At 42.4% G+C, this 27,066-nt stretch overlaps 1 protein-coding gene across 7 annotated transcripts in view; it reads left to right on the top strand.

Annotated features, from left to right (window-relative positions):
• Positions 1-27,066, top strand: part of ERI3 (ERI1 exoribonuclease family member 3) — a 1,714,120-nt gene that overhangs the window by 432,884 nt on the left and 1,254,170 nt on the right. For all 7 annotated transcript variants that reach the window (XM_078671725.1, XM_078671720.1, XM_078671724.1 and 4 more), the window contains one exon: positions 24,908-25,024. In XM_078671725.1, the coding sequence (XP_078527851.1) occupies positions 24,908-25,024 (117 nt within the window). The remainder of the gene's footprint in view (positions 1-24,907; positions 25,025-27,066) is intronic.

Raw genomic sequence — 27,066 nt, 5'->3', positions numbered from 1 at the left:
ACTTTTTGTCAACACACCCCCTCCCTGAGAGTCTGGTTGTGCAGACTGCCTGTTCTAAGAAGTCTGCGGGTGCTTTTCCGCAGGTTCCTGGGGAAAAAGAGTCCAGGAAGCAAGATCAGGCTGCCAAGAAGGTCTTCTCCTCAGCCAGTATGGCATTAAAATCTACTAACGCAACTTGTCTGATGGGGCGGTACATCCATGCCTTGATGGATTCTTTGAAGCAGTTGGTGCCAAAAATTCCTGAGGTGGATAGAAAGGACTTTCAGGAGGTAATTTCAGACACTCAGGCTGCTGCGAGACAAGTGATTCAGAGTGGGCTGGACACGGCTGATTCGGTGGCGAGAGTCATGGGCTCTTTGGTGGCCACTAGGAGAGCTGCATGGCTAAAATCATCGAAGTTCTCTGCAGATGTTCAGTCTGCTTTGATGAACTTGCCATTTGATGGTTCAGGATTCTTTGGCAAGAAGGATGACGCTACCTTAGAACGTTTCAAGGACAGCAGGGCCACGGCGAAATCTTTGGGTCTTCAGACCAGGGGTACTACTGGATGGCGCATGAGGATTTGGCAGGTCTTCCTTTCATTCCTATAAAACATCGCAGCAGCAGCCACAACAGCAGCAAAATACACTGTACAAGTCGTACAGAGGAAGACAACGAGCTCGTCCTAGAGGTCGTCAAGCCTCCTTCTCTTCCCCTTCCCAGCCCCCTACCACCGCAGCAAAGCAGCCCTAGATCCGCCATTCCGGATCATGTGGGCCCAGTGGGGGGCTGGCTTACCCATTTTCTACGAGATTGGGAATTGATAACATCAGATCTTTGGGTTCTCAATCTCGTGGAGAATGGGTATGCTCTTCCATTTCGGGAGTTTCACCCAAATTACCCTCCTTGCCAGGGTTATTGTTCGGAGGACCACTTGCTTCTCCTGCAAGAAGAAGTCCTGGCACTGTTCAGAAAAGGTGTGATAGGGGTGGTTCCAGAGCTGGAGAGGGGTCAGGGATGCTACTCCCGGTATTTTCTGATGCCCAAGAAGGATGGCAGACTCCATCCAATCCTGGATCTCAGGACCTTAAACTTTTACCTGAAGCAGGAGAAGTTCAAGATGCTCACCCTTGCGCAGGTTCTTCAAGCGCTGCTGGAAGAAGACTGGATGGTGTCGATCGACTTGCAGGATGCGTATTTTCATATCCCAATCCTGAAGTCGCACAGAAAGTATCTCCGTTTCACGGTTGGATTGCAACACTACCAGTTAGCGGTCCTTCCATTTGGTCTTACTACTGCTCCTCTAGTCTTCACCAAGGTGATGGCTGTGGTGGCAGCACATCTCAGAAGATCGGGGATACCTGTATTTCCGTATCTGGACGATTGGCTAATCAAGGCAGAATCTCCAGAGATAGTGCTCCATCATCTGCAAGAGACAACTCCGTTGTTGCACAGGTTGGGTTTTTCGATAAATGTACCCAAATCCTCACCTGGTGCCCTCCCAGCGCAACCTGTTCATAGGTGCGGTACCGGACACTACTGTGTGTCGTGAATTCCCTCTTCTTCAAAGGATTTGCGACAGACAGGAAATAATTCCTTTATTTTTCAATGGAGCGTTCGTTCCAGTCCTGAAGGTCCTTCGCCTGCTCGGTCTGAGGGCTTCTTGCATTTTGTTGGTCAACCATGCACGCTGGCACATGAGGGCACTCCGCCTCCGCAGGCAGTGGTATCAGCACGGCGGAGATCTCAGGGAGTCGGTGAGTATCTCGAGAGAAACTGCAGCGGATCTGTCTTGGTGGAGCGTGGAAGGCAATCTGTCTCAAGGAAAGCCTTTTCAACTTCCTTTATCAGTGGCCACAGTGATAACGGATGCATCCACTCTAGGGTGGGGTGCTCATCTGGGGGACCTGGAGATCAAGGGTCTTTGGTCTCCAGAGGAAAGGTTGCTTCACATCAACCTTCTGGAATTGCGGGCGATACGTCTGGCGCTCAAGGCCTGCCTCCCTTCCCTTCGCGGTCGGTCAGTTCAAGTCCTGACGGTCAACACGACCGCGATGTGGTATGTCAACAAGCAGGGAGGAGTGGGGTCGCAGTGTCGCTGCAGAGAGGTTCTGCGTCTCTGGTCCTGGGTTCAGGACCATCAGATTTGTCTAATGGCAAATCATCTGGCCGGAGTTCTGAGCGTTCGTGCAGACACTCTCAGTCGGCAGTTCTCCGCCGACCACGAGTGGAGGCTTCATCCAGAGGTGGTTTGTCACGTCTTTCGGATGTGGGGAACTCCTCAGGTGGACCTGTTCGCCACTCGTGAGAATGCTCACTGCCCGTCATTCTGCAGCCTCCAGTTTCCGATGCATGGAGCCTTGGGGGATGCGTTTCAGTTGAGTCGGGGCTCCGAACTCCTTTACGCGTTTCCTCCCATACCCTTGATTCCTCGGGTTCTGAGGAAGATTCGCCAAGACCGGGCCCAAGTTATTTTGATCGCCCCGGATTGGCCAAGAAGGGTGTGGTACACAGATCTTCTCCACCTCTCCTCGTGCCCTCCGCTCCGTCTCCCTCACAGGGCAGATCACCTCTCCCAGATGGAGGGGCAGGTTCTACACCCCCACCTCCAGACCATACATCTTCATGCCTGGAGATTGAGCGCGACAACCTAATTTCCTTTTCTCTCCCGCACAATGTGGTGGATGTCATCTTATCGGCCAGGCGTGACTCCACCAAGTCCATTTATTCTTATAGATGGTCTAAATTTGTTGCTTGGTGCGGTGAGAAGTCTGTTGACCCTTTAAGGGCTCATTTGTATAATATACTTCAATTTGCGCTTTCCTTGGCCCAGCAGGGTTTTGCAGTGGCAACTATCAAAGGTTATTTGTCGGCCTTATCGGTTTTCCTTTGTTTGCCGGACCAGCCCTCTTTGTTTAAATCTCCAATTGTTTTACGTTTCATTAAGGGCCTTACCAATAAATTTCCTTCTACGCCTTTTATTGTACCTCAATGGGACTTGAACCTCGTTCTTACGTTCTTAATGGGTTCTCCTTTTGAACCTTTACACACATGTCCCTTGAGACTTTTGTCTTTCAAGACTATTTTTCTGGTGGCAATTACCTCGGCAAGGAGGGTAAGTGAGCTTCAAGCTCTTAGTTCTAAGCCCCCATTTGTATCCATTCATGCTGAAAGAATGGTTCTCAGGACCAGGGCTGCTTTTCTGCCTAAAGTGGTAACTCCTTTCCATCTGAGGCAGTCCGTTACCCTCCCTACCTTTTATCCTCCCCTTCACCCTTCCAAGGAGGAGGAGAGACTACACCGCTTGGACCCTAAGAGGGCAGTGAGCTTTTACCTGGACAGGACACGAGAGTTCAGGTTGGATGACCAGCTGTTTTTTGGCTTTGCTGGCTGCAAGAAGGGGAAGGCGGTGCACAAGCGCACGCTCTCGATGTGGATTATCCTCTGCATTAAGATCTGCTATGCCCTGGCGGGTAAGCACCCTCCAGGGGGTATAAGAGCTCACTCTACTAGAGCAAAGTCATCGACATCTGCTTTGTCTAGGGGTGTTCCTATAGAGGACATTTGTAGAGCGGCGACTTGGGCCTCCCTCCACACTTTCGCAAAGCATTACTGCTTAGATACCGAAGTGAGGAGGGAGGGCCACTTTGCGCGCGCTGTCCTCCAGGATTTTCTGGTATAGAAGAGTGGACACCCTCCTCCGGGAGTGGGGACTGCTGTGGGACTCTATTCACAAGGTGAGGAATCCACTGGCAGATGTATCTATCAGAAGAACAAGTTACTTACCTTCGGTAACGCTTTTTCTGGTAGATACAATATCTGCCTGTGGATTCCTCACTGACCCACCCGCCTCCCCGTTGTCCACTCTTCTATACTTGTGTTGTATTATATATATATTTATATTGTCAAAGGAAATGTTTATTGTGTTTTAATTTCCTGCAGTGGTTTCACACTGTGTGTGGTATTTTGACATTTGTGTACTGTGTATATTTCTGCTGTCATGCTAGATCTAGATAGTAAAACGAGCAGCCTGTTGCTCAAGAGCGTTTCAGTGAGGAAAGTTCAACTGAGCTAAATAAGACAAACACAAGTTGTGAGCGGCAGAATAGTAAATAAACCTCTACTGGAAATATTTAGGGCCATAGGTATGCCCTGCCTTACGTACTATACATATAGCTTTAAAATGAATGTACTTGGCTGTAAGCAACAACTCGAGTCAAGTGAAAGAGATATGTTCAGATTCGAGTATATCTGAAAACAAGTAAACAGCTGTGCTTTCTAACGGCTGATCATATATTTCACTAAGCTCAAGTAGAAGGCTTACCGTAACCCAACTATGAGGGAATGGCCACCTCGACCACAAGTCTAAAGCACATGATGTCTGAAAAAGGAAATTATTTTTCTCATAGTGCCCTACTTTTAGGGTATAATTTTATTTGTTGCAGTATAATCAACTTGCCTTTGCGAGAGGTGTGTGTGTGTGTCTGTCTGTCTGTCTGTCTGTCTGTCTGTCTGTCTGTCTGTCTGTCTGTCTGTCTGTCTGTCTGTCTGTCTGTCTGTCTGTCTGTCTGTCTGGTCCATAGCCCGATTTAGAGGTGGGAGTGCCAAGACAACCACCAAAGAGAGGCTGAAACTGGTCATTTATCTTAAGGTTCCAGCACCGACTGATAAGAACAGGGGAATGTTCTCTTTCTGATACTGGCAGGAATAATGATGGACTGGCCTTTCAGTTACGATAAACCTCCAACCAGTTCCCATGTTTTTTGAAAGACTGCAGAGTTAATAAGGGAGACATTGAGTTGGGGTAGCCCCATTGTGGAATAGCTGTAACTTCAATAAGTGTGGTTAATTAAAGACGACATTCTGTGTGTAAAAAAAGGCAATATACTTTTTTTAGTTAGAAGGAAGGATACTGAATCGTCACACATTTTTTCTAGTAACATTAAACGGGTTAAAGTGCTATTTCAGAATCTTCAAATTGAGTAAGTAGGTGTTTGAACGGTCCCCACAACCACCCCATGGTTGCTGTTGCTGGCTTTGCTTATTTGTGTGAATAATTCTTACTAAAGGCCAGATCCACTCAATAACGGGTTATTACCTGTATATATAAATATCACATTAAAGACTGGATGAATTGTTAAAGTACCCATGTTAAATTTTTGATCGCATATCCCTGCAAGAAGTCATCCATAGGGAGCACTACCCGACCTTTCAAACAGAGGATTTAAGAAAAGTACAAAAAAATTCAAACAATTGACAAAGCATTACATCTGTTGGAACACTATGAATTATATCATCAACACTAACACACCTTTACTTTCTACGGGATCGAAAAAAACATACGAAAAATACACGAGGAGGTAACCAGTAATTGACTCTCCAATAACGAGAGAGTGGACTGATATTAAGACTAGATACTGTTAAGTAGCAGCTTAACTGGGATGCAGATCTCCAGAAGTTGCTGGTATGAGACATTTATATACTATTGTATTGTCTATTCTATTCTTCTGCTCATAACCACTATCGGAGTTTAATCACCACAAGTGGAAATAGTAAATATTGACCATTTGTCTTTGATATTAATCTAAATATTTAGCAAGATAACACAGGAAGCTAAAGTAACAATACACTTTTTATTGTAAACACCAGTAGTAGACAAGGTAGTTCTAAGTACTTCTAAATTATTTTTAACCCATTTGGAGTAGACCGATTACTGTACCCTTTGTCTTGAGACATTTGTTACAAACACTAGAAATACTCTCATTAGACTTAGTAATAATTAACGCTTTTTGTACTTATTTCAGAATAAAGTTTTAACTCAATTGGATTTGTCCTAAAATTTGCACTCATAATCACCAATAATGACTTAGCTTCAAGTATGTTTGTTCCACTTCTTTTTCATGTTGTCAGTCAATCTGTTGCTGTATCTTATTATCCAAGTAGCTCATCTAATGACATCTAGTTTCAGGACCATGTCCTCTGCCCTTTCCATTCTTCATTTGTTAAAGAAGAATGTGCCTGTGCCTCGCATTTGTTTGAAAGCTAGATGTCTTTGCTAAATAGCCAAACCCATTGTTTTTAGTTTGAACCAGTGTATTTATGTTCACCTTTTTATGATCCCTATTTTTTTATTCTTTATTTCTTTCAATCTGGAAAAAGACATGTTGTGTCATAGCAATACATCCTTGTTCTCAAAACAATTTACAAACACAGTTAAATAAAACATAAATGTGCTGTTCTCGAAACTATTTAGCAAAATACACTTAAATAAGACATAAATGTGCAATACAACATATATCACAAACACTTTTTACATGAAAAAACATTTTAACAAAAAAGACATCCAATACATATATCGCTATTGGTGGTATGCTTTTGATTATGATTCTTAAGACTCTTTACTGTCTGTATTGGATATCCAATCTTATAGAGGGCACGTTGGATTTTTGTGAAAAACTGGAGATTTTTCTCTCTGATCACAAGTTTAAATTATTCAGTAATCCTCTGTATATTTATCGGCCAACGCGTTTCTGTTTCTGGGCGTGAAGTACCAGGAAACTCTTCAGGGCAATTTTATTTAAACAGCAATGGCGATTTCTGTAAGGGTATGTGACATAAAACAATTGTTACAGGGGGCTCCTTTCTATTTGCCTTTGATTCAATAGTCTCATTAATAGTGGTTGGGTCATTTACCTTAGGCTTCTTATTTATCTTTCTCTTCTTTGCATTTTTTAAACAAGCAGGTCATTGTTCACAGTAGGCCGTAGTTCTGTGTGAAACAGAAGAAACCGTCATTGTTGTACATCTGTATTACTTTATTTAAATGTTTATGCTGTTGGTAGCTGTCTCCTACCTTTCTTTCTTTTTAAGTCCGTTTATCAAAGTTGTGTGGTGGCAGTTGCAGCCATGTGAACAATAAACAGTCTTAATGGTGTGCTTTGCATTAGCGGAACAAAGTTTAACTTATACTATTTTTCGCTTGGTATGGACTCGTTATATATTGTACCTTCTGGCTGGGCATTCACGACCTGCTGTTCACTCAGCGTTTCAAATCTTTGTTGCAGCGTCTCCTTACAATTACGGGGCTTGCTTTGTAACTTCACTCGCATACTCTGCAGGAAATATATTTCAGAACGCGGTTACTGGTTATCGTTCTATGTCTATTTTGGCAAACTATTGCTGCCATATCTTTTTTATCTTTTTCCGCTTACCTCATTTTAGATCTCTAATCTGCCATTGCTTTTAACTCCGTCTTTGTTTGGCCAGCAATGTAGTTCGTTCTCGGTGTTCAAACTAATATGGTATCCAGGTCCTTGGGAGGTGCAGTTCCTGAGTGTTGTCCAATAGGACCCTATTACCTTGAAAAACCATTGCAATGGATTCTGGCTGCAGTAGTTTTTTAAGTTTTTAATAACGGACATACTATTAAGACCTGTCAGTGTAAAGTTGTACTTAAGAATGAGGTAAGCCTACTTTCTAAGTAGCGCATCATCAATATCAATTGTTATAATATGGCCCTGCTTGTGCCTCGCCCCTTTAGGCCTAACTCCTCTCTTTTTCCTTTCCGTTCTTCAGTCACCAAGACCTTAAATAGACTTTATCCCCTACTGCTCGCTAATTGAATGTGCGTCGCAGGACGTTACGCAAAAATTCAAATTCATTTATGCCTCTATTTATTTTTTCTAGGTTTCTTATCGAAATCCATTTTATTATTGTTTGTCCTTTAATTATGTGGCCGATCCAATTTGTCGTTTAGAATAAGTCCTTTATTTGCGGCCCTTTCCACTTGTTGATAATTGGACTAACCTTTGGCTTGTTACTTCTACTTGAAGTAAAGATTTTCCATATTAGTTCAGTTTGCAACGTATTAGGCCAAGATGGCGACTGTTTCTACTATGTTGTTTTCAGTCTCCTAACAAAGGGCTAAACACTAACCAAGGACTAAGCAGCTGTTTAAGATTTAAAATGTTGCCAGCTTTAAACACAGACAGATCAAGTTTGGAAAGAGCGCAGAGGTGTCGAGACTAAAAGGGAATTGTACCTGTTACAGGTAAGCCATGCAACAGGGATATCATCATCCTTTACATGTCACCACCCCATTTTCCTCAGTTGAATTGATGCTCACTTTACCTACTTTTTAGTACTTAGAGCACAATATCTTCTTCTAACTAGCCCCTTAACGTTTACTCTTCGAGAAGCTAATCTCTATAGTTTCTACTCTTACCTTGCCGGTTGTACTTTTTGGACTCCTTTTTCAGACTCATCTAGCGTTGCTAACTCAAGAATTAGCCCCCTTTCTGACCACCAGACTATTCCTGTCTTTTTTCCAGAATATAATCCAGTTTCTAACAGGAAATAAAGGTAACCTTATTTAGCACGCTTACTGTTTAGTAGTACTACATACTTAAGGTCAACCCTGTTGCCTAATAGGTGAATCAGAAAAGTTAAAAAAAAATTCTCTCATAGGTGCATCACACAGACCAGCAAAAAGGTAATCCGTTCCTGTGCCAGTGCACCTAGCTAGACTGCTTTAACCCGTTAAGTGCTGCCGTCGGCCGTTGAACGTTCGGAGCACTACCTGGCTGGTGCTGCGCACGTTCAACGGCTGACGCAGTCCCGCCCGTTTTTGAAAACTGCCGCACTGCTGCGAAATCACGGCAGCGGCCAACGGGTTTAAAGAGTGCAATTATAAAAATATAAGGCTATACCATTTAACTATCAATTTCATATTCAGACCTTTTTTTCAATCCCCTTTTCACTTACTATCACTTAAAACACTCTCACTTATTGTGTACTCTTCATACTGGTGATAATATTAAGGAGCACGTGTGCAGTGTCTGGACACAGATGCAGTTTCTTCATTACACTGTTGGACCGTCTGCGATTTCTCATTGGATACTGATGGTGATGTTATGGTTGTCTTTCTTTAGCTTTACTTTCATGTTGTTACTTCCTTAAGAAAGCCCTAAGCTTGCATGCCACCACAAAAATACAAAGCTTGTGTTGGCTGCAAAATGTGCAATAACATTTGAACATATGAAGCTTGTGCCAGGATAACTTCTAAGAACCTTTTCAATATTAGAAGGATTACTCATGACTATTGCCTGTATGTCATATTCAGGACTACTACTAGTCATTTTCAAGGTACCTTCTTCTGAGAAATAAAAATACTTTTGGACAATATCTAAGGGACTCTCTTCTAGAAGGTCTATTCAAGATATATAATTTAGTAAACATATTTTCTCTTTAATGATTTGTTTGTGTGCTCCTGGTGTTATTGTGTTTGCATGTAGTGGAATATTAGTTATGAGTCCTTGTTTTTAAAATGTACTCTGAAAATATTCTTGCCTTATTTTGTTTTTTTCTCATGTATGTTGCAAACTGCCAATTTAGAGTCTTTTAAGAAATAGCAGCTCTGATGAGCATTGCGACCAAGGGCTAGATGTAGGTAAATAGGTTTTACCGATTCTAAAATACAGAATTTTACCGATACGGTATTTTAGAATCGGTAAATCCTATGTAGGTAATTATTCGGTAAAAATTACAGAATCGTTAAGATTCGGTAATTACCGAATCGGTATTTACCGATTCGGTAATTGCCATTCATTCCTATGGGCCTGGAGACCCATAGGAATGAATGTCAATTACCGAATCGGTAAATACAGATTCGGTAAAATATGGAAATAGTCAAGGGTGGCAGGGTATCACTTTGACACCCTGTTGCACCCCTGAATAGTGCTGGTGTGCACCTGTGGCATACATACATGCCCTAAGGGCATGTATGTCTGTCACATGGCACAGGTGTAAATGCAAACATTTGAATATACACAGGAATTCCTTATTTACCACCAACCAATAGTTGGTGGTAAATAACGAATCCTTAAAGCACAAAAGCACTCTTTAAAGTGCTTCCTACATCTCATTTACCAATTCGGTAAATACCGAATCGGTAAATGATGATTTGGTAAATACCGAATCGGTAAATACCGATTTGGTATTTACCAAATTGGTAAATATACCACCTACATAGGAAAAGGCTATTACCGGTCGGTAACGGCCGATTTTGGCCGTTACCGACAGGTAAAAGCCTACCTACATCTGGCCCTAAGTTTCTTCTGGCTTCATTTCTCAGTGGTTGACGGTTTATAAGTAAGAAGTACTCATGCGCATAGCATCATTGCTGTTTTCCTATTTCTGCTCTCTGAAGCCCAATAGTCTCTGTAGCTGCGCCAGGAGTACCCGGGGCAAGTATACATATAATGGGCTTTTATTGTAATGATATTTAAAAAAATCACAGATGCCACCTTATTTTACCTCTGCTCCAGTGTAGAGGAGAGTGCTTATTACACTCATGTCACCTTTGTGCACCCTGTTCGGTGCTGAAGTAAACACTGAACAAAAATATTCATGAAAATACAGAAATAATGGTTACAAAATGTTCGCTATACTATCATTTTCACGTGTTATGCCACATTTTCTCTTTATTCTGTAGCAAATGTTTGAGGTCAATCTAGTGCAAATATTATTGGCTCCCATGAAGGCACCCAGGAAGGTTTTTCACCCCTTATTTTAATTGGAGTCTTAATCTGTAGCGGCACGTTTATTCTGACCCAATTTCAATGACTCCTGAGCATTTCAGGCTCTTTGTTTCTTTGGCCCCTCACACGTTAACTCGTGCTGCATTTTCACACCTGACAACTGTACTTTGCTTTCTAACCAGTTCCAAGGCAGGAGCGCTCATGAAAAGCTGGTGCTCCCTCAGACCTCGCCCCTCCTGTTGCTTGCCGCAGCAGGAGTGGCACCTTGCAGTTGTAAAGGTGATTTCAGAGACATGTTAACTACCCCTACTCTTCGGATTAGGAAGAATCGGCCTGGTGGGGCCCCCACAGCACCCACTGCTGTTTGCCCTGGTCACCCTTCCAGTGTACAATCCTCATACTCTAACCCTCACAAATCAATAGGGGAATTTCTGTGTTCGCTATTATATTAACCTCTACTGTCCGCCTCCTCTCCTCGACTGCATTCTAGCTTATCTCCCCATGGTCTGAGCTTTCTTTGTCTCTTAGATGTTTTGAGGCAGCGGTTATTCTTCTTGTTGTTATTGCACACTAATTCCATTCATGTTTTAAAAATGTATGAAAGCGCTAATAAAAATGTCAGTGTGGTAAAAATGTTAGTTTTTGCTCTGCCTTGATTAAATTTTGCAAACTGTTTTTGAATATTAAAAAGCAATAATTTCCCTGTGCCACCCGTGTGTATGCGCCTCCCGCCTCCCCTCTGTGGAAGTGCTCAGCGAGTTCTGGCGGTTCATCAGTCAGCGGTCTCATCTGCATGCTTCCCTCTTCTCCCCTCCCCCTGGTGCCATGTATCTCTATTAAAGAACGTGGGACTAATTAATCTTCTTAAGACACAAAACAAATTGTCACTCATCCTGCAGAATGTACATTACGCGTAAACTCAAGAGACGACGCGACAAGGAGAAAAGCACTGAAAATACTAATTTGGCATTCTTATTGCCTTGTAGTTCTTATTATTAATTTGATGGGTTTTATATATTTGTTAAAAATCTCCATCTTTAAAGGTTATCTGCAATGAACAAACTGTAATTTCTTTTATTTAAATTGTCATCCTGATAATTCTCTGATGTGTCTAATGACAAGGATAACGGAATCAATGCAAGCAATTTTATTTGGGGTTGATCCAGAAGTGGGAGGGAGCTTATACTTAGCAGTGAGCTGTTTAAAATGTTAATTTGTATCTTACAAAGAGACAAAAATAAAATGTATCCCTTTCCTTCTCCCTCCTCCCCCCTAAAATCTTTCTTAACAAAGAACAACCTGTGGAAACATGCAGGACCAGTCATAGTAGTTTTACTGCTTCAGAATCCTTTTCATCCTATACCATTGACATGTCAGTTCCGTTAAAGACGCTAGGAACAATATCGGGCATGCGAGGGTCTCCATATGTACGAGAACTTCTACCCAGGTGAGGTACTGCAGCAAATTTGGAGTCCATGGACCCGACACTTGTGCAACCCTTAAGTGATCATCTGAGAAAGGTTACTGCTTGAACTGTCTGTCATTGACGTCTCATCTCCTTGATGCAAGTGCTTAACACATGCTGGAAAATAATGAGGGACCTCACGTCTACCGTGCCCTGTTCCAGCCTGCTGAAGCACTGCAGCTAGCTAACAGCAGATCCGCTGAAGGACTGCCTGATGATCTGCACCAGTGTTTGCTTCAGTTCCCTGCATTCTGGGGGCACCAAAGTACAGCCTTGATCTTCTTGCTCTACCCCCTCGAATCTTGTCCGTTAATAGTCCGGTAGGTCGTACTCTTCTGGGCTAGTATATTGTTGGGTTTGTAGTGCACCAAGTTAACCTCAATATTCCTTCTAACAAAGTCTCCACCAGATTTCCAGCCAGACCAATACTTCAGCCGAAAGGAATGGGGGAGGCAAAGGCCGACATTTGATTTAATTTGGCTTTGTTGGCTTTGGGTCATCTGTAAAAAAATAGTAATAAAAAAACATTAGACAACACATTAAAACATGCTTTACGATAAAAGAGAAAAGGAAAAATGGGGACGTAGCACAAAGAATGTTAGGATAAAAGTCCAGACAAACTAAAAGGCTCGGAATTAAAAAAAAATCACTTTAGTCTGGGCTCCTGTTTCAGCTTTCTGAGGTGAAGGCTTTTTGTGGGAAGTCTTGTTTTTCAGCCTATACATTGAAACGGGCATGGCTGATGAAATGCTCTCATTTTGGCTTTACCATTTCCTTTACCACCCTTTTATGCACCAAGGTTGGCCAGCCTCAGTACACTGGAAAGTCTTCTGGGCCATTTTTTATACTGAACCTTTGCCATGAGGTAACACAGCCTGATAGTGTTGTTTCCTACGGGTGTCCTAGTGCTCTGAATTTCCTAACTACTACCAGGAAATCACAGGTCAATGCCAAAACCAGATGAGGAGAACATAGGGTGATGCAAAGATATTCAAATAATATATCGAAGATTAGATAATTCACACCTATTTTTGAAAGAGATGCAGTAGCAGATGTGAGAGATGTAGAAGGCCGGGGGCCTGATTCATTCATTTAGCATGGGACTGTCCTACAATACGGGAGTTTTGGGAGCAAGTTTTTGGGGCGCTTGAGAAGATGACAAATAACACATTGGAGATGGCACTGTTAGGCTACACCGCACAGATACCCAAGTCATATCGCAAGTTCACTGCTATGTTGTTTCTACTGGCCAAGCGCAGAATAGCGTGCAAATGGGGCAGGGGACGGGGTCCGAAATTTATGGTTTGGCTGGAAGATTTGATCTATTGTCAGGTGCAACAGACTACTTATGTTGAAAGCTTCCACATGCCTCTGGGCCCAAGGATATATGGGGTCCTCTCCAAGGCTATCTCCTCATTCAAGAATCGGATGGGTCGGAAATCCCCCTAGTTTCGGGAAATGATGCTTAATTGATGTATGACATATATTTTCCCTTATCCCCCATGCTCCCCTCCTCTCTGCTAAGTTTTATGACCTGCATTCCATTATCATTGTTCCATGATATGGGGTCTTCTACTTTGATGATATGGGGTCTTCTACTTTGTCCATGCTACTTGAAATCTTAGGACGTACAACATACGAGACATGTAAGCAGTATGGGGCTGCATGTCTACTGTAGTGTATCCCTGATGTTCCAAATGCACTTCTATTGCAATAGTCACGTACTGTGTTGCTATGATGTAATTGTATGTTATCCATGATCTGTTCATCTGCTGTATTGTTATTACATGGAGATGAGAGAGATCACAAGGCCATACAAATGCATGTCACTACTATGGTTATCAGGAGCTGTAATGTTTGGTACATATGACGGAAAATCTTAAATAAAAGTAAAAAAAAAAAGAGATGCAGTAGCAGAAATTCTGAATAATAGAGCATCAGCACTGAAGGGGAAAAATAAACTGATGACAAGGTCACAGTGAACTCACACCTACATGGATCGCTTGAAATGTGTACCACAGGATTGTCAATATTGCAGGTTTCCCCTGCAGAGCCAGGGTTATTGTTCTTCCTTCCAGACCTACAAAGTATTTAGGCTGAAGCCAAAGCCTGTTCCAGGATGTCAGACCAGATTTTAGTGACAACAGGGAGGCACAATTTCTAGTCGATCAGGGGAAACAACTGGAAGTCAAGAAATTGTTCATCAACAGCTGAGTACAACAAACGGAGGCCAGAAGAAGGGAACTAAATGGCAGCAGGTTTAGAGACTTGCGGGGCACTGAAGGGCTGGGAAGTCCTGCTTTTCACAGTGCAAGTCCTGCCCCTTCTTCAACATTAGAATAGCCCTGTGTATGGTGGGAGATGGCGTGTCTCTATACTCTTGTTAGCTAACTATGTATTGTAATTAGCACCTAGAAGAAACAACTGCTCTATGGCTGCTTCCAGCACTAGACCATTGCAGAGTATGGTGACATGGCAGGTGTATCAAAGTGCTGCATAAAGATGGACAAGACACGAAACTCGCTCCATGGCCCATACAGACCGCTGGAGAGGTGAATAATGCACATATTTGCTTCCCCATTTCTGGAAGCCAGTGGTCCTTGCAGGACCATTGTTCAAATATATCTGCCTTGTTCTGCTGTGATAGTTACCATGTCCTTGACAACTTCTGTCATCAATTTTAATCCCTTCTGGTCATGCTTTTCTGTTTTATGACCATTCTGCATTACCATCACTGGTAGAAAAGTGCAGTACGATTTCTACATGAAGTTAGGGGTAGTGCTAGTCATGCCTTAACCACCCCCCTCAAGCTGATCAACCATTTCACCGACCGGCCCTTGCTTCCCCACTTAGACAAGAGGCCCAAGTAATTTAGTACTGAGAAAGGGGATTTGTGTTGGATAATTGAGGCCTTTCTTCACAATAGACTTGTACCCATGAAGAAAAAGGCTTATTATACGACGGCCATCTACAATCTACTGATTGGCCAGTGCCTCCTCTCAAAGTTACCAGCACCGACAGTGTCACAACAACGTGTCCTCTGCAACAGCTGAAACCGTCTCAGGTCTACACCAAGAGCAGGCTTTTTTTAGTAACTCTGATCCAGTTTCTCTGTTCATCATGCCAACATCGCTATTTGTCCTATAAAGGTATTGTAGCATTTAACACTTCATAAATATCTCCTCACAATGAAAACTTTGGCCTTGCTTTTACCCAAAAAATATGATTTATTTTTTCACTGCTCACTTCAAACCTGCTTCATCACAGACCCCTGTCTCTCTGAACTGTGTGGTGATCAACTTCCCCACTTCTTTGGTTCACTTCAGCAAACAGGAAGTTGGCTGACAGGTACTCTATCCCAAACATGATAGATTCGCCTTATTAGAAATGTGTTAGGATATAATGCAGTTGAAATAAGGCAGAGCAGATATCCGCCACATTTGTGAAGGATAACCTATTTACCAAACTCTAAATCAGGCCAGGGTCTCTCAACAATCTTTCAAATGGAAGAGTGGTAGAAATCTCAAGCATTTCCTCCTCGCCTGCCTTCCTCACGACAGTAATCACAGAATGAGCTCGAGTTTCCCTACAGAAACTACCGAGTAAAAGTTAGGCCAACTTCCTCTTTATGCTATAAAAAGGAAGTACGCCCAAAGCTCCACCTGTTTTTTAGGTCTTGCACCTGTGTAGCATTGCATAGCGATGCTCGCGGCAGCGAGACATTTTGTAGGGAGTTGAAAAGCTTACCTAGGAATCGCGATTCCTTTTCTGGCAAGATATTGGCCTTTGTGTGCGTCTTTTATTAAAAGACAGCACGCAATAGGCCAAAGGCGGGTGCATAGCTCCGCCCACGGCCTATTGGTGTCTTATTACGCGCACCAAAGGCCATGTGGTTTCAATTATCGTGCCCACGCATGGGTGCGATAATTGAAACCAGATATGTTTTTGTGGCGGGCGCGCACCCACCACCTGCCTGCTTGTTTCACTAGCTGCTCCTCCTTTCTCCTTCGCCTTTAAACACTCGTGTGACATTGCACCGATGAACACATTACTAATGAGTGTGGGACTGTTCCCCAATTAAACAAGTACCTGTAAGATTTACAAACGGAGCAAGCGGCCCGAGTGTGATAGAAATAGATAGGGTTGATCATAGATTTCGAACCGGCGGGAATCAGGATAGGACAAGTTCAGGTAATTCAGTTAGACCGTTAACAGCTTTGAAGACAAGAGCGCATTATATTAGCTTATTTTGACGTGCGGTGCAGTCTTTTTATACACCCTACTACGACATGCACATACTTTTAGTGTTACAGAGTCACTAGAATAACCAAACACTTTTCACAGGTCTTTCTCAAGAATTTTAAGTTGATGTTGTTAATTTATTTCGTGGTCGTGAGAACATTTTTAAAAGTCTAGGTTGGAGTGTGTTTTGGTGTGAAGGTGAAGAAACGGGATATGCAATCCCTAATCCAAAAATTCTCATTTAGCCCATTTTGTATAATTCTTGAAACTGTTTAATTTCTGTGCCTCCATTCCATTACCAAGCAAAACATAGAGTGCTTAATGTAAACGTATTAGCTATTATATAAAATGCGCTGGTATAGGCACCTGTTATTTCACATCATAATTATTTGCCAGGCGGTATTCTTCTTTATATGTTCTTGTTTTTAGTTCCTTTCTTCTCGAGATTGCAAACTCTGATAACATTAGAAAATAGGATTAAAAATGCTCCCTCTGGAAAAAAGAATTTGCGCGCACCATACGAATAGGAAATAATGGGAAAAAAGAAACGACGAAAAGTACACGGCATTATTGGATTTTATTTTCAGATTCCCTTTTTGTGGAGGGTCGGGGGTGGGCGGGTTAAAGGTTTGTACAAGTGAGATATGTTTTTTATGTCTGTTTGATTGCCGAAAGGAACCTGTCAAATGGTATTTATATTCCTATGTCAATATACATTTTATAGAGATGTGAGCATGGAAGACGTGCTTATTGAGTGTAGACAAGACAGATTGTGCTGAAATAAATTAAACAACACGTGAAATACAGAGTAACAGATGGGAGACACCCTGTTTATAATGGAGTGATGTTCTTCTCCTGGTGCGAAGCATGGCTCTTGTTTGCTGGATCATTGGCACGTACTGTATTCCAGACAAGGCCAAAAGCTGTTAATATTCTAAATATATGACAAAGGAGTTTTGTTTATTTTTAAACTTTAATCCCATATCTCAGATTCTGTAACATATGACAGTACCTACGTTGGCTTGGGATATTTGGTTTAAATTGGTGTAGGTTGGATTAGTTGATTAGATGCAAATCGAAGGATGCCTTTGGTCACCCCCTCAGCTTTGCTGGATAGCTCCTACACATGGATAAGGGTGTTGGAGATGGTTTTAGGTGCTTGTTTTCTTGATAGGTTATCCTTCTAGAAGCAATATTTGATTCTAGCGCCTCGAGGGCAGCTGCAGGCATCTGTGCGCTGCGCAGTAATAAGTGTTTCACACATCCTGTAATGACACTCTCCTGTTACACCGCCAGGACCACAGCGTGCCCTCACAGCTAGGAACAGGAAGTTGCGTTTAGAGAGCGAGAGGGGCTGAGTGCACCTATTCACTCGTCGGATACTAGAGAACTCTGGCGGCAAAGCAATGTGGTCAGTCCCAATCTATACGTCTCTGGTAAATACCTTCTCTGAATAAGAATAGGTCCCAGAGCTCAGATACAGGTGTCCTTAAATTTTACTGACCAAACGCCCATGGGTGGATCATGGATAAAAGAATGGATGGGGTGGGGGGGGGGGGTGCTATGCAAGCGAATGAATGGACTTGCACAGTGCACCTCTGCTCCAGAGCTTTCTAGCTTGGAGGTGTGGGGGCTTGAGACGTTATGTCCTGGCTCTGCCCAATATATATTTCAAAACATCAAGGGGGCCCAAAGAAGACGACCAGTGACCTTGGGAATCAATCTTTTTTAAACAGTGGTCCCTAGAACACGGATTAATTCTTAAATGAATATAGACTCAATAGTAACTATATTTGAGTGACATGTCCAGCCGGACAGAGGTCTCATTTTTACTTTGTCAATGATGTAAAACAGTTTCTTAACAAAACAGTACATAAAATGGGATACAAGCCTGTGTCCTAGTAAACAATACAAAACAGGAAGGGAGGAAACCAACATGGGGTTCAGGCACAACTTAACGGTTTGTTACACATAGGAAATGCACAATGACACAACTAAGAAACAAATCGCGGATTACACCTATACAATTTCAATGAAACATTGTTTTGACATGCATTAGGTGCTTTTAGGTGTCGACGGCGTTTCGATCCATCCGTGAGGATATCTGGATCATCATCAGGACATGGGGTACATTCCTATAATTGTGTTAGCCTGTTTTTCCCAATGATCTTCAAGGTATAGGTAAGATCAGGAGCCGGATTCGTGGGGCAAGTGAGCCTAGGGAGGGGGTCCAGAGCAGGTATCCAGGGCTGATTTCCAAAAGGCACAAGGGCGATGGTTCGATTAGGCTGTGTTCAAGAAGATAACTCAGGAGACTGGACACTACGAGCGCAAGGGCGAAGGATGCACGGCAGAAGGCCGGTAGGGCGGGCCGGCATGTGCCGCTCGATCGCGGGGTCTGTTGCACGGCAGAATGGCCGGTATGGAGAAGGCGTGTGCCGCTCAATCGCAGGGTCTACTCGATGTCAATGGCTCAGTCCAAGGCCGATGGTATCTTCACACCTTGTTCGGTGGGCTCCAATTTAACACATCTGCATAAAATGGCAAACATATGTACATGCCCTCTTCAAATATTTGGGGAACATACGAAGCGGTAAAGGGACAAGGTGCGTTGTCTGCAAATAGTGCATTGTTTGCAGTTCTATCCACGCCGTGCCTCTGAAGTACACCGCCCAGGGCGCACACAAACATATTTTAACCTCAATTAGCCGTTACTAGGTGTCCCTCACAAGTCAAATGCAAAAGCATTGAAAATATTACATCAAGCTGCAGTTCAACTAGTCTTTGCTAGGTGTCCCTTATGAGGCAAATGCATTAACCTGCAGCTTGATGTAATAATTTCAATGCTTTTGCATTTGACTCGTGAGGAACACCTAATAAAAACAGCACTTTGTAGAATTATTTTGATATTGGATACTATAATATTCACTGCCCACTACTAATCTTGTCCCATAATGCTTTGCAGGGCCTTTGCTTGGGATTGTATTTTTGCCCATAACTGTGCTTGTGGTGGTCCTAAGAGGATGGAACCCCCACTGAATCGTTCAGCATGATATGGTCTTTGTGTTCAAGGCATCTGCTTGGTCCTCCCCCTAGGTTAGGGGGGACCCCAAAATCATCACCTCTCATTGCCAGATACTTTTCGTTTCCAAAGTTCACTTTTATGAAGTGGTTATATGCTTTTTGGCATGTTAAGTTGCTTTTGTGGGTGCAGTTTAGTAGCTGACTCAGCCAGGTGGAGGAACAGAGTTTTTGCTTGAATTGCGTGGTTTTAATGGAATGCGTAGTTAACAAATCTCAGCAAACTCCGGTAGCGGAGCGGAGTTCATTGCCAGGGTTAGTTAAAATCATGTAAAAGTTTATGGAATAATATGAATAGTAATATCATGGATGATGTCATCAAACATGTCACCAGTGATGTCATGAGTGATGTAATATGTGAGATCTTAGGAGGTGAATGATAAGGGCACACGTTATAGTGACTAAACTGTTATCGGTGAATTTGAGTGGTTTAGGTAATTTAAATATTAGTCAGCGTCTCATTCCGCCACCTAACTATAACAGTACTTTAACCTTTGGTTTATTGCGGTAATTTTTTTTTTTCCTTAAGAACATATCTTGCCTCATTAGGTCACTTTACCTATGTTTATTTTCAGCAAATGTATACATACAAATATATGTTATGCATAGGCTGACTGTCATATTCTGCCCCTCATGACTCCGCTCCTTTTTTACTGCTGCACATTACCTGTGATTCTTTGATTACTGGAGCACGTTTTTCCCCATTCCAGCACTTCTATCATGATACTTGTGTTCTGCATGAGCATTCCCTAGAGTGGGTCTTGGGGTTATATCTGCAATGGGGAATATTTTTTTCAGGGTGGAAATACAGTCTTAGAATATGTTTAGAATATTTTATTCAAATACGGAAATGGACAAAATCCTCTGAAGCTAGTTTCTCTCTCTTTCCAAAACCCTTACACAGTTTCTAATTAGAAAATATTCACGGACTACTTTAGGGCTCTCTAATTGGCTCCGAAATGTATAACCAAGAATATGGAGAGGCAGATATATAAACTGACACCAATTCATATTGAATGACCACCCCCTGTCATTCTAGAATTTGATGAGGTGGCCACTATATATCAAAAGAAAAGGTGGCCACCTGAGGACCATGAGCAGTTAGTGCAACTTAAAAATGCCTAATATTGTGTGTTGGTCACAAAAGTAACACCCCATGAAGGTGGTTTGTGTGTTGCATCAGTGCTTTGTTGTTAGCGTTAGAAGCAGTTTTACAGTCGACACCCAGGAAGAGCGCAAACTCATTAGTGACTTGCTATTGTCCTTAGGAGGCGGAGGATCTTGGTATGGATTTGTCATTATCGTTAGAAGAGCAGCCCCTGTTAGCTGCATACAGAACATGGGGAATGATTCCAGATGATAAAGGATTTGCCATTCTGTCTTATTCTTCCCCTCTAGCTCCTGCACTTGCTCCAGCGGATTGTGTCTTGGACAAGTAATTGCACTCACACCGACAGTGACACATTAAAGATATTCACTGTAAAGCTATCCAGGTATAATCAACACAATACATAAGTGTGCCTGGAAAGAATATTTCTTTTTTCAGTGCGCTTCCTAAGCAGTGTGCGTCTCTCTATGTATGTATATATATCTCGAACGGGGCTGGATCGGAGGAGCACGGCGTGCTCATAGTTTTTTAACTCATGAGAAACCATTCCCCTTCTTTTTGTGAAAGGATACCCGTTGTGGGACAGATAATTCCGACAGTTTAAATGCTTCAGCTGAAATGTAAGGCAGGGAGTCTACTGTGCTGTAAAGCCAAAGGTGGACAGATAGCTAAATAAGCCTTCTTGCCAGGGTGCCTGCTTGCCTGAAAGAAATGCAAATGTGTCCCACTGCTTAATCTGCAAATGTGAAAGGTGATTGGGAGAGGTGATGGCTTGAATTGATGGATTCATTTGAAGCTTTGTGATGAGAAAGATTTATTATTGTTGGTTGTTAGTGCGATAGACTTACCTACGGGAGCTAAAGTGTTTGCTTTTGAAGAGCAGCTAATTAAAATAAAATCATTATGTACAGTCTGTGCTACTATAAAATACATAATTTGGAAGTACCATTTCATCTTAAACCTTTTTGCTTGTTTTATAGCAGTCAAATATCTTACACTGTGTGTAATGCAAGTTTAAAATAATGACTTGCATATTTACAGTGCTTTCTGTCACAGGCTGTGACCTCGTTGTACTAAACATACAGAAGTTACCAGTGGCGTAGCTAGAGCCTATGCTGCCGGGGGCGAACCCTGAGTTTGCCACCCAGTGACGGCCTTAGCGGGCGGGGGGCGGAGGGTCCTGTCGTCAGACGATGACAAGCTGAGGGGAGGCGTTCGACGACAAGGGAGAATAAGAAAAAAAGAACGTACCTTGCGCTCGCCGATCCCAAAAACAGAGTGCTTGCCCCCCTTGCTACTCCACTGGAAGTTACTATTCTCCACTGCACCAACCAACATTTAACTCTAAGGCTCTCAGGTGTTCATTATTTAACAGAGGTTTTGTAATGTACTGTAGTACATTTGCCACTGATTAACTTTTTTAAATGATTTCTCATTTAAGCTGTCTGCTATTTTTATGTAGGTATCTGAAGGTAGAAGATGAAAAAAAGTACAGATTTTTTTAACCACACCTTTGATCCCGCCTACATGCTCACTGACCCCACCCCATTGCATGCAGCATCACAGTTACCATACTTTTTTAATGTACTTTGACCACTGTATGTGTGTATATGTTTATATATAAAAAAAAAGATGGCAGCGACTTCAGGTTTGACAAAGACCACTTGCTCGGTCGAAACGTGTTACCTGGTTGTGTGTGCCCAAAAATAAAATCTCTTTAAAGCTACGCTGAGTGTGCTGGAGTCTGTTTCGGATTGTGGAGCAGTCGTTTGTAAGGGATGTGTGTATGTATATATGTATCTATATATATATATATATATGAAAAAAGCAACCCCTTCAGTAACAGAAGTTGAGAAGCCTCAAGGGGGAATTCCGGAAAGCCTTTATTTAAGAAAAGCGGGCATAATGCATTTCGGCTAAGTTGCCTTCATCAGATGCCGGTGCTCACAGGGTTTGCGTTAAGTCCCTCCTTCTTAAGCTTGCCTCCATCACTCCCATTGGTAGGAGTGCGTTTATACCAAAACCATGAGGTCAGGTGACCACTGTAGAACGGAATGAACTACAGATCCCAGAAAACAATGTTTCTCGGCGAGTGTTCCGTTTTGGAAAAGATGGACAAGTAAGTAGCAAGTTCAATTACGGGGTATCCAAAGTGGTGTTTCCCTGTTTGGTAGTATGTTCTCAGGCTTCGTTTGGTCCCCACACGCTCAAACCTCGATTGTAGAAATCAGTCGGGCTGTTAGACAGGGGTACCGTGAACCTGCCTCCTCGTGAAGTCACGAGCTGCGCTGCAGCAGCCAGGCGTCATCCGTGTTCCGAGGCGGGCTGGTAGCCTTCCAATTCCTTGGATAAGGGAGAATGCAAAAAGCAGGTGCCAGTGCTGCTCCAGCCACTTGTAGAGCGGGGCCCCTTACCACGCCGCTGGCATGCGTGGAGAATAATGAAAAAAGCAACCCCTTCAGTAACAGAAGTTGAGAAGCCTCAAGGGGGAATTCCGGAAAGCCTTTATTTAAGAAAAGCGGGCATAATGCATTATATATATATATATGTGTGTGTATATATATATGTGTATATATATATATGTGTGTGTATATATATATATATGTGTATATATATATATATATATGTGTGTGTATATATATATATGTGTATATATATATGTGTGTGTGTGTGTGTATATATATATATATATGTGTGTATATATATATATGTGTTTATATATATGTGTGTGTGTATGTATATATATATATATATATATATATATATATATATATATATATATATATATCTCCTCCGTCTCCTTTGCGCGATCGTCCTCCCACGACACCGCTTTTCAGAAACACACGGACCAGGTAATTCGGATGCTGTTATTTTTTATTCAGCTGTCGCCATAACGTTTCGGCACAAAGCCTTGATCACATGACATATCACATTTTAAGCATACTTAAAAGGGAATTACTTTATTTACTCTTGTCATAAAAATACTGAACCATTTTCTTGTAAACTGTCTCCGTCTGTGCAGGTTCTCAGTACTGGTAGAGTTAGGCGAAGATTTTGACTGTTTTTAGGTCTGGGTTTTGACAATACAATTGTGAAACAGATCTCTTGCCTCTATTCTCCCTCCTACCCCTTTACTCCACCCCCTTTCTCCTTTATCCCTGCTCTTTTCTCTTTAATTGTTTTCCTGTTGAGACCTAGCTGTTTGGCTGATGCCCGGTGGAGCTACCCGATAGCTAAAGAGGAGATGGGCTGCGGACTTCCCCCTCGGCTGTCATCCACCCAGCCGGACCTGGGGCAGACTCTCCTTCGTCTCTTCATCCTATCTACCTCCTACCCGTTTACCCCACCCCCTTACCCTTCTAAGCTCCATTTATTTCGTCTTCTACCCTCTTGAAATGTTTTTCTAGTAACTGATGTAACGTGTAACTGATGTCATTTTGTAATTTCTGTGGAACCTTATGTAAAGCGCTCTGATACCTCCGGGTCTAGTCAGCGCTATATAAAACTCTCCAAATAAATAAATAATCAACTTAGAGTGGGCTTTGAGGCTACCGTTTTAAACAATTACATCTTGACCCCGCCCTTGGCAGTATTTCTCTCTCACATGATGCTGTTAACTGTTGGCCATTTCTTTCCACCTCCACGAGAGTACACTTTGAGAGACTACTTTATAACTACAGGCAACTCTGTGCTTCCTCAAATCTCATTTCCACCCAATAGACTTTACCCCTTTCTTCCAGTCCTGCTGACTGCCTCCTGCTCTCTCCAACATTACTTGACTATGGTTTCTCCTTCTGTCCCTCCTAGTTTGTTTCACTCCTTGTTTCTCCTACCCGCCCTTCCTTACTGGCAGCTTTTAATTAGTGTCACCATTCATCCAAGCGTGTTTTATTTTCCAACTGCTCAGACATGAAAGAATATGTATATCGAAGACTCACTTGCCTTCAGTATAGTCCTCTTTTTGTTTCTATGTCAAACAAATCAAGGGATCGTCATAGCGCTTCCTTTCTTTGTCATTGAAGCTAAAGGTGTACTATAATTAAGCCTGTCGTGTCATCATACCTTTATTTCACATAGAAACAAAAACAGGACTGTAATGAAATGGAAACTTCTTAACTTAAAGCTGTGTAAGCAGGGCTCGAGTCCGGGTACTACGCGGGTGGACGGCGTCCCCCCACCTATTTTACAAGGAGCTTGATAACTATAAATTGCAACTGAGTGCAAGCCACCTTTCGTGACGTCACTTCCTGTTGTGACGTCCGCGACCCCTCACTTCTTTTTTTAGGACTTGTGCCCTTTTTGTAAGTAATACCAGGCTTCCACCACTATAGCAATGCACAACTCAGTAATAAAAGTAGAGAATGGCTTTTTGGTGTGACATACTGTTTAAGTGTCTTCTATTAGGTTGTGAGTCACAATACAATCTAAAAAGTAAAGATCAGTTAAGCCTTGTATTAAACTACATCATGCAATGTTTCTCTCAATAATTTGCAGGAAATAATTGAATTTCCAATCCTGAAGTTAAATGGAAGGACGATGGAGATAGAGTCTACTTTCCACACATATGTGCAGCCTGTGGTGCACCCTCAGTTGACTCCCTTCTGTACAGAGGTAAGGAATTTCAAATGTGCAGTGATTCGGGGAGTAGGCTTGGAGTACAGGTGGTTTGGCAGAGAACATGTCAGGACAGAGATTCTCAACCTTCTGGGTTTCTAAAAGTTACTGTGTACTTAACTAGCTCCACAAATGTTTTACGGCATGGGCAAAGTGGGCATTGCTCAGGGCCCCCACCTGCCAAGGGCCCTCCTGTGAAAGTTAACTTTCTCTCTATCTCTCTATTTCTCCATCACAACCTTCACTGTATTACCCAGTATTATGGATGTTTGGATTGGCAGAAATTGGGTAACAAAATGCAAATCTGTTTCGGTCATGGGCCCCTAAAGCAGTTTTTGTCCTTGGCACCCAAAATCCTTAAGTTGACACAGTGCGATAATCTTTTTTTTGGTGGGTCCCCCCCCCTATCCCCAATCATCTCCTTCTCCACTGATTCCCTCACTACCAACCTCCAGCAGTGCCCATCATCTTTCCATAGCCCAGCTATCACATGTTTTATAGTGCTACTCGTACCAGTGTAAAGTGTCAAAGCTCTTTACATCACTCACACATTATACAGAGCGAATGAGTCATACATTTGTAATTCAGTCTAAAGGGAATTTTAAATAAGACTATGTGGATTACAAGGTGTAGGAATCATGTCATCCATACTAGTAGGCAGTATATTGTAAGAGTGCTTGGTCTGGGGAAGTACAGACGCAGGATTTAAAATGTACCATAGTGGTTGGAGTTAACTTTATTATTAAGAATACATTTCTACCCAAACAAATCCTTTTGAGCAACAGTAGGATAATGAAAGACTGGAGAGAAAAAAAACGTAACATTCTGTTCTCTTCCAGGGAATACTCATCAATAGTCATAAGCACCGAATTATATCCGCCCATAAGCGGGAACCCGGAACATATAGACTAATACATGTATATGTGTAAAATACATAAAAAGAGTACATAGCACTGAAAACATTATACACCTATACATGTATAACTAATAATATGCAGCCTCAACCATAACCAATAGGCTAATAAAGCCATAATTACATGTCTTCTGCAGCATGAAAATAACCAATAAAATACAATGCAAGAAAAGGACCTGAACCTTAAATGCATTCAACAGAAAACAACCTTTTATTTTCATCAAAGAACAGGTAATAAAAGGCAATTAGCCTAAGTAGGCTGCATGAATAAATAACATCCCTGTACAGAAAAGGAGACTGTCCCCTCGTCTTCAAGGCCTCAGAGAATCTGAACACTTTGCCTTTAAGGCCTCCAGGGGGAATTCTGCTTCCATCATGCCCCACAGGTGACAGTTAGGTCAGTTCTTTTTTCTGGCTTGTTCTGTGAGGAACCTGGAACTGGAGCTCGACTGAATCTGATTGTTTTTCAGTCAGAATTTATTTTTTTCCTGATGTTTTCGACAGTTTGTGCTGTTGGTGGTATTTTTCAATCTTTTCTGACTAAGTCTTAATTTTTAGTCAGCAATGCCACCTTTATTCTACAACTGTCCTTCCTGTGGGAAGAAAATGTCCAAAACAGATCCTCATTCTGTTTGTGTGGTTTGTCTTCCTTCTACACATGATGTGGAAAAATGTTATCATTGCCTCAAACTTTCCAGAAGAACTTTGAAGGAAAGAGAGAAGATTCGACTTTTGGGGCTGGTGGAGCGAGAAAGACGTCATGAAAAGGGGGCGAGAAGTGAGAGATCATCTTGAAGGCCCTCCTCTCCAGCAAAGCGTCGAAGATCTACTTCCCATGAGGTTAGAAGTAAGAACAAACGACATGAGGAAGCGTCGACGTCGAAGAAAGTGAGTTCGGCGTCTAAGTCTATATCGCTGTCAGGTATGTCGACGTCGAGACCAGTAGAGAGAGGTACGTTGCCTTCGAAGACATCGCCTTTAAGACACAAGTCGAAGTCGAGGTCGCCGTCGAGAAGTCTGTCGATGTCGAGGCATTTGGTGTCGGTGGCGGTGAAGACGACATAGAGAGTGAGAAGATAGACGTCGAGAGATAGACGTGGATCGACGTCGAGACCTGAGAAAAGAA

The sequence above is a fragment of the Lissotriton helveticus genome, chromosome 1_2 (genome assembly GCF_964261635.1).
Source record: "Lissotriton helveticus chromosome 1_2, aLisHel1.1, whole genome shotgun sequence".
NCBI classification, from domain to species: domain Eukaryota; kingdom Metazoa; phylum Chordata; class Amphibia; order Caudata; family Salamandridae; genus Lissotriton; species Lissotriton helveticus.
The sequence above is the reverse complement of the archived record's forward strand: the minus strand, read 5'-3'. Positions and strand labels throughout refer to the sequence as shown.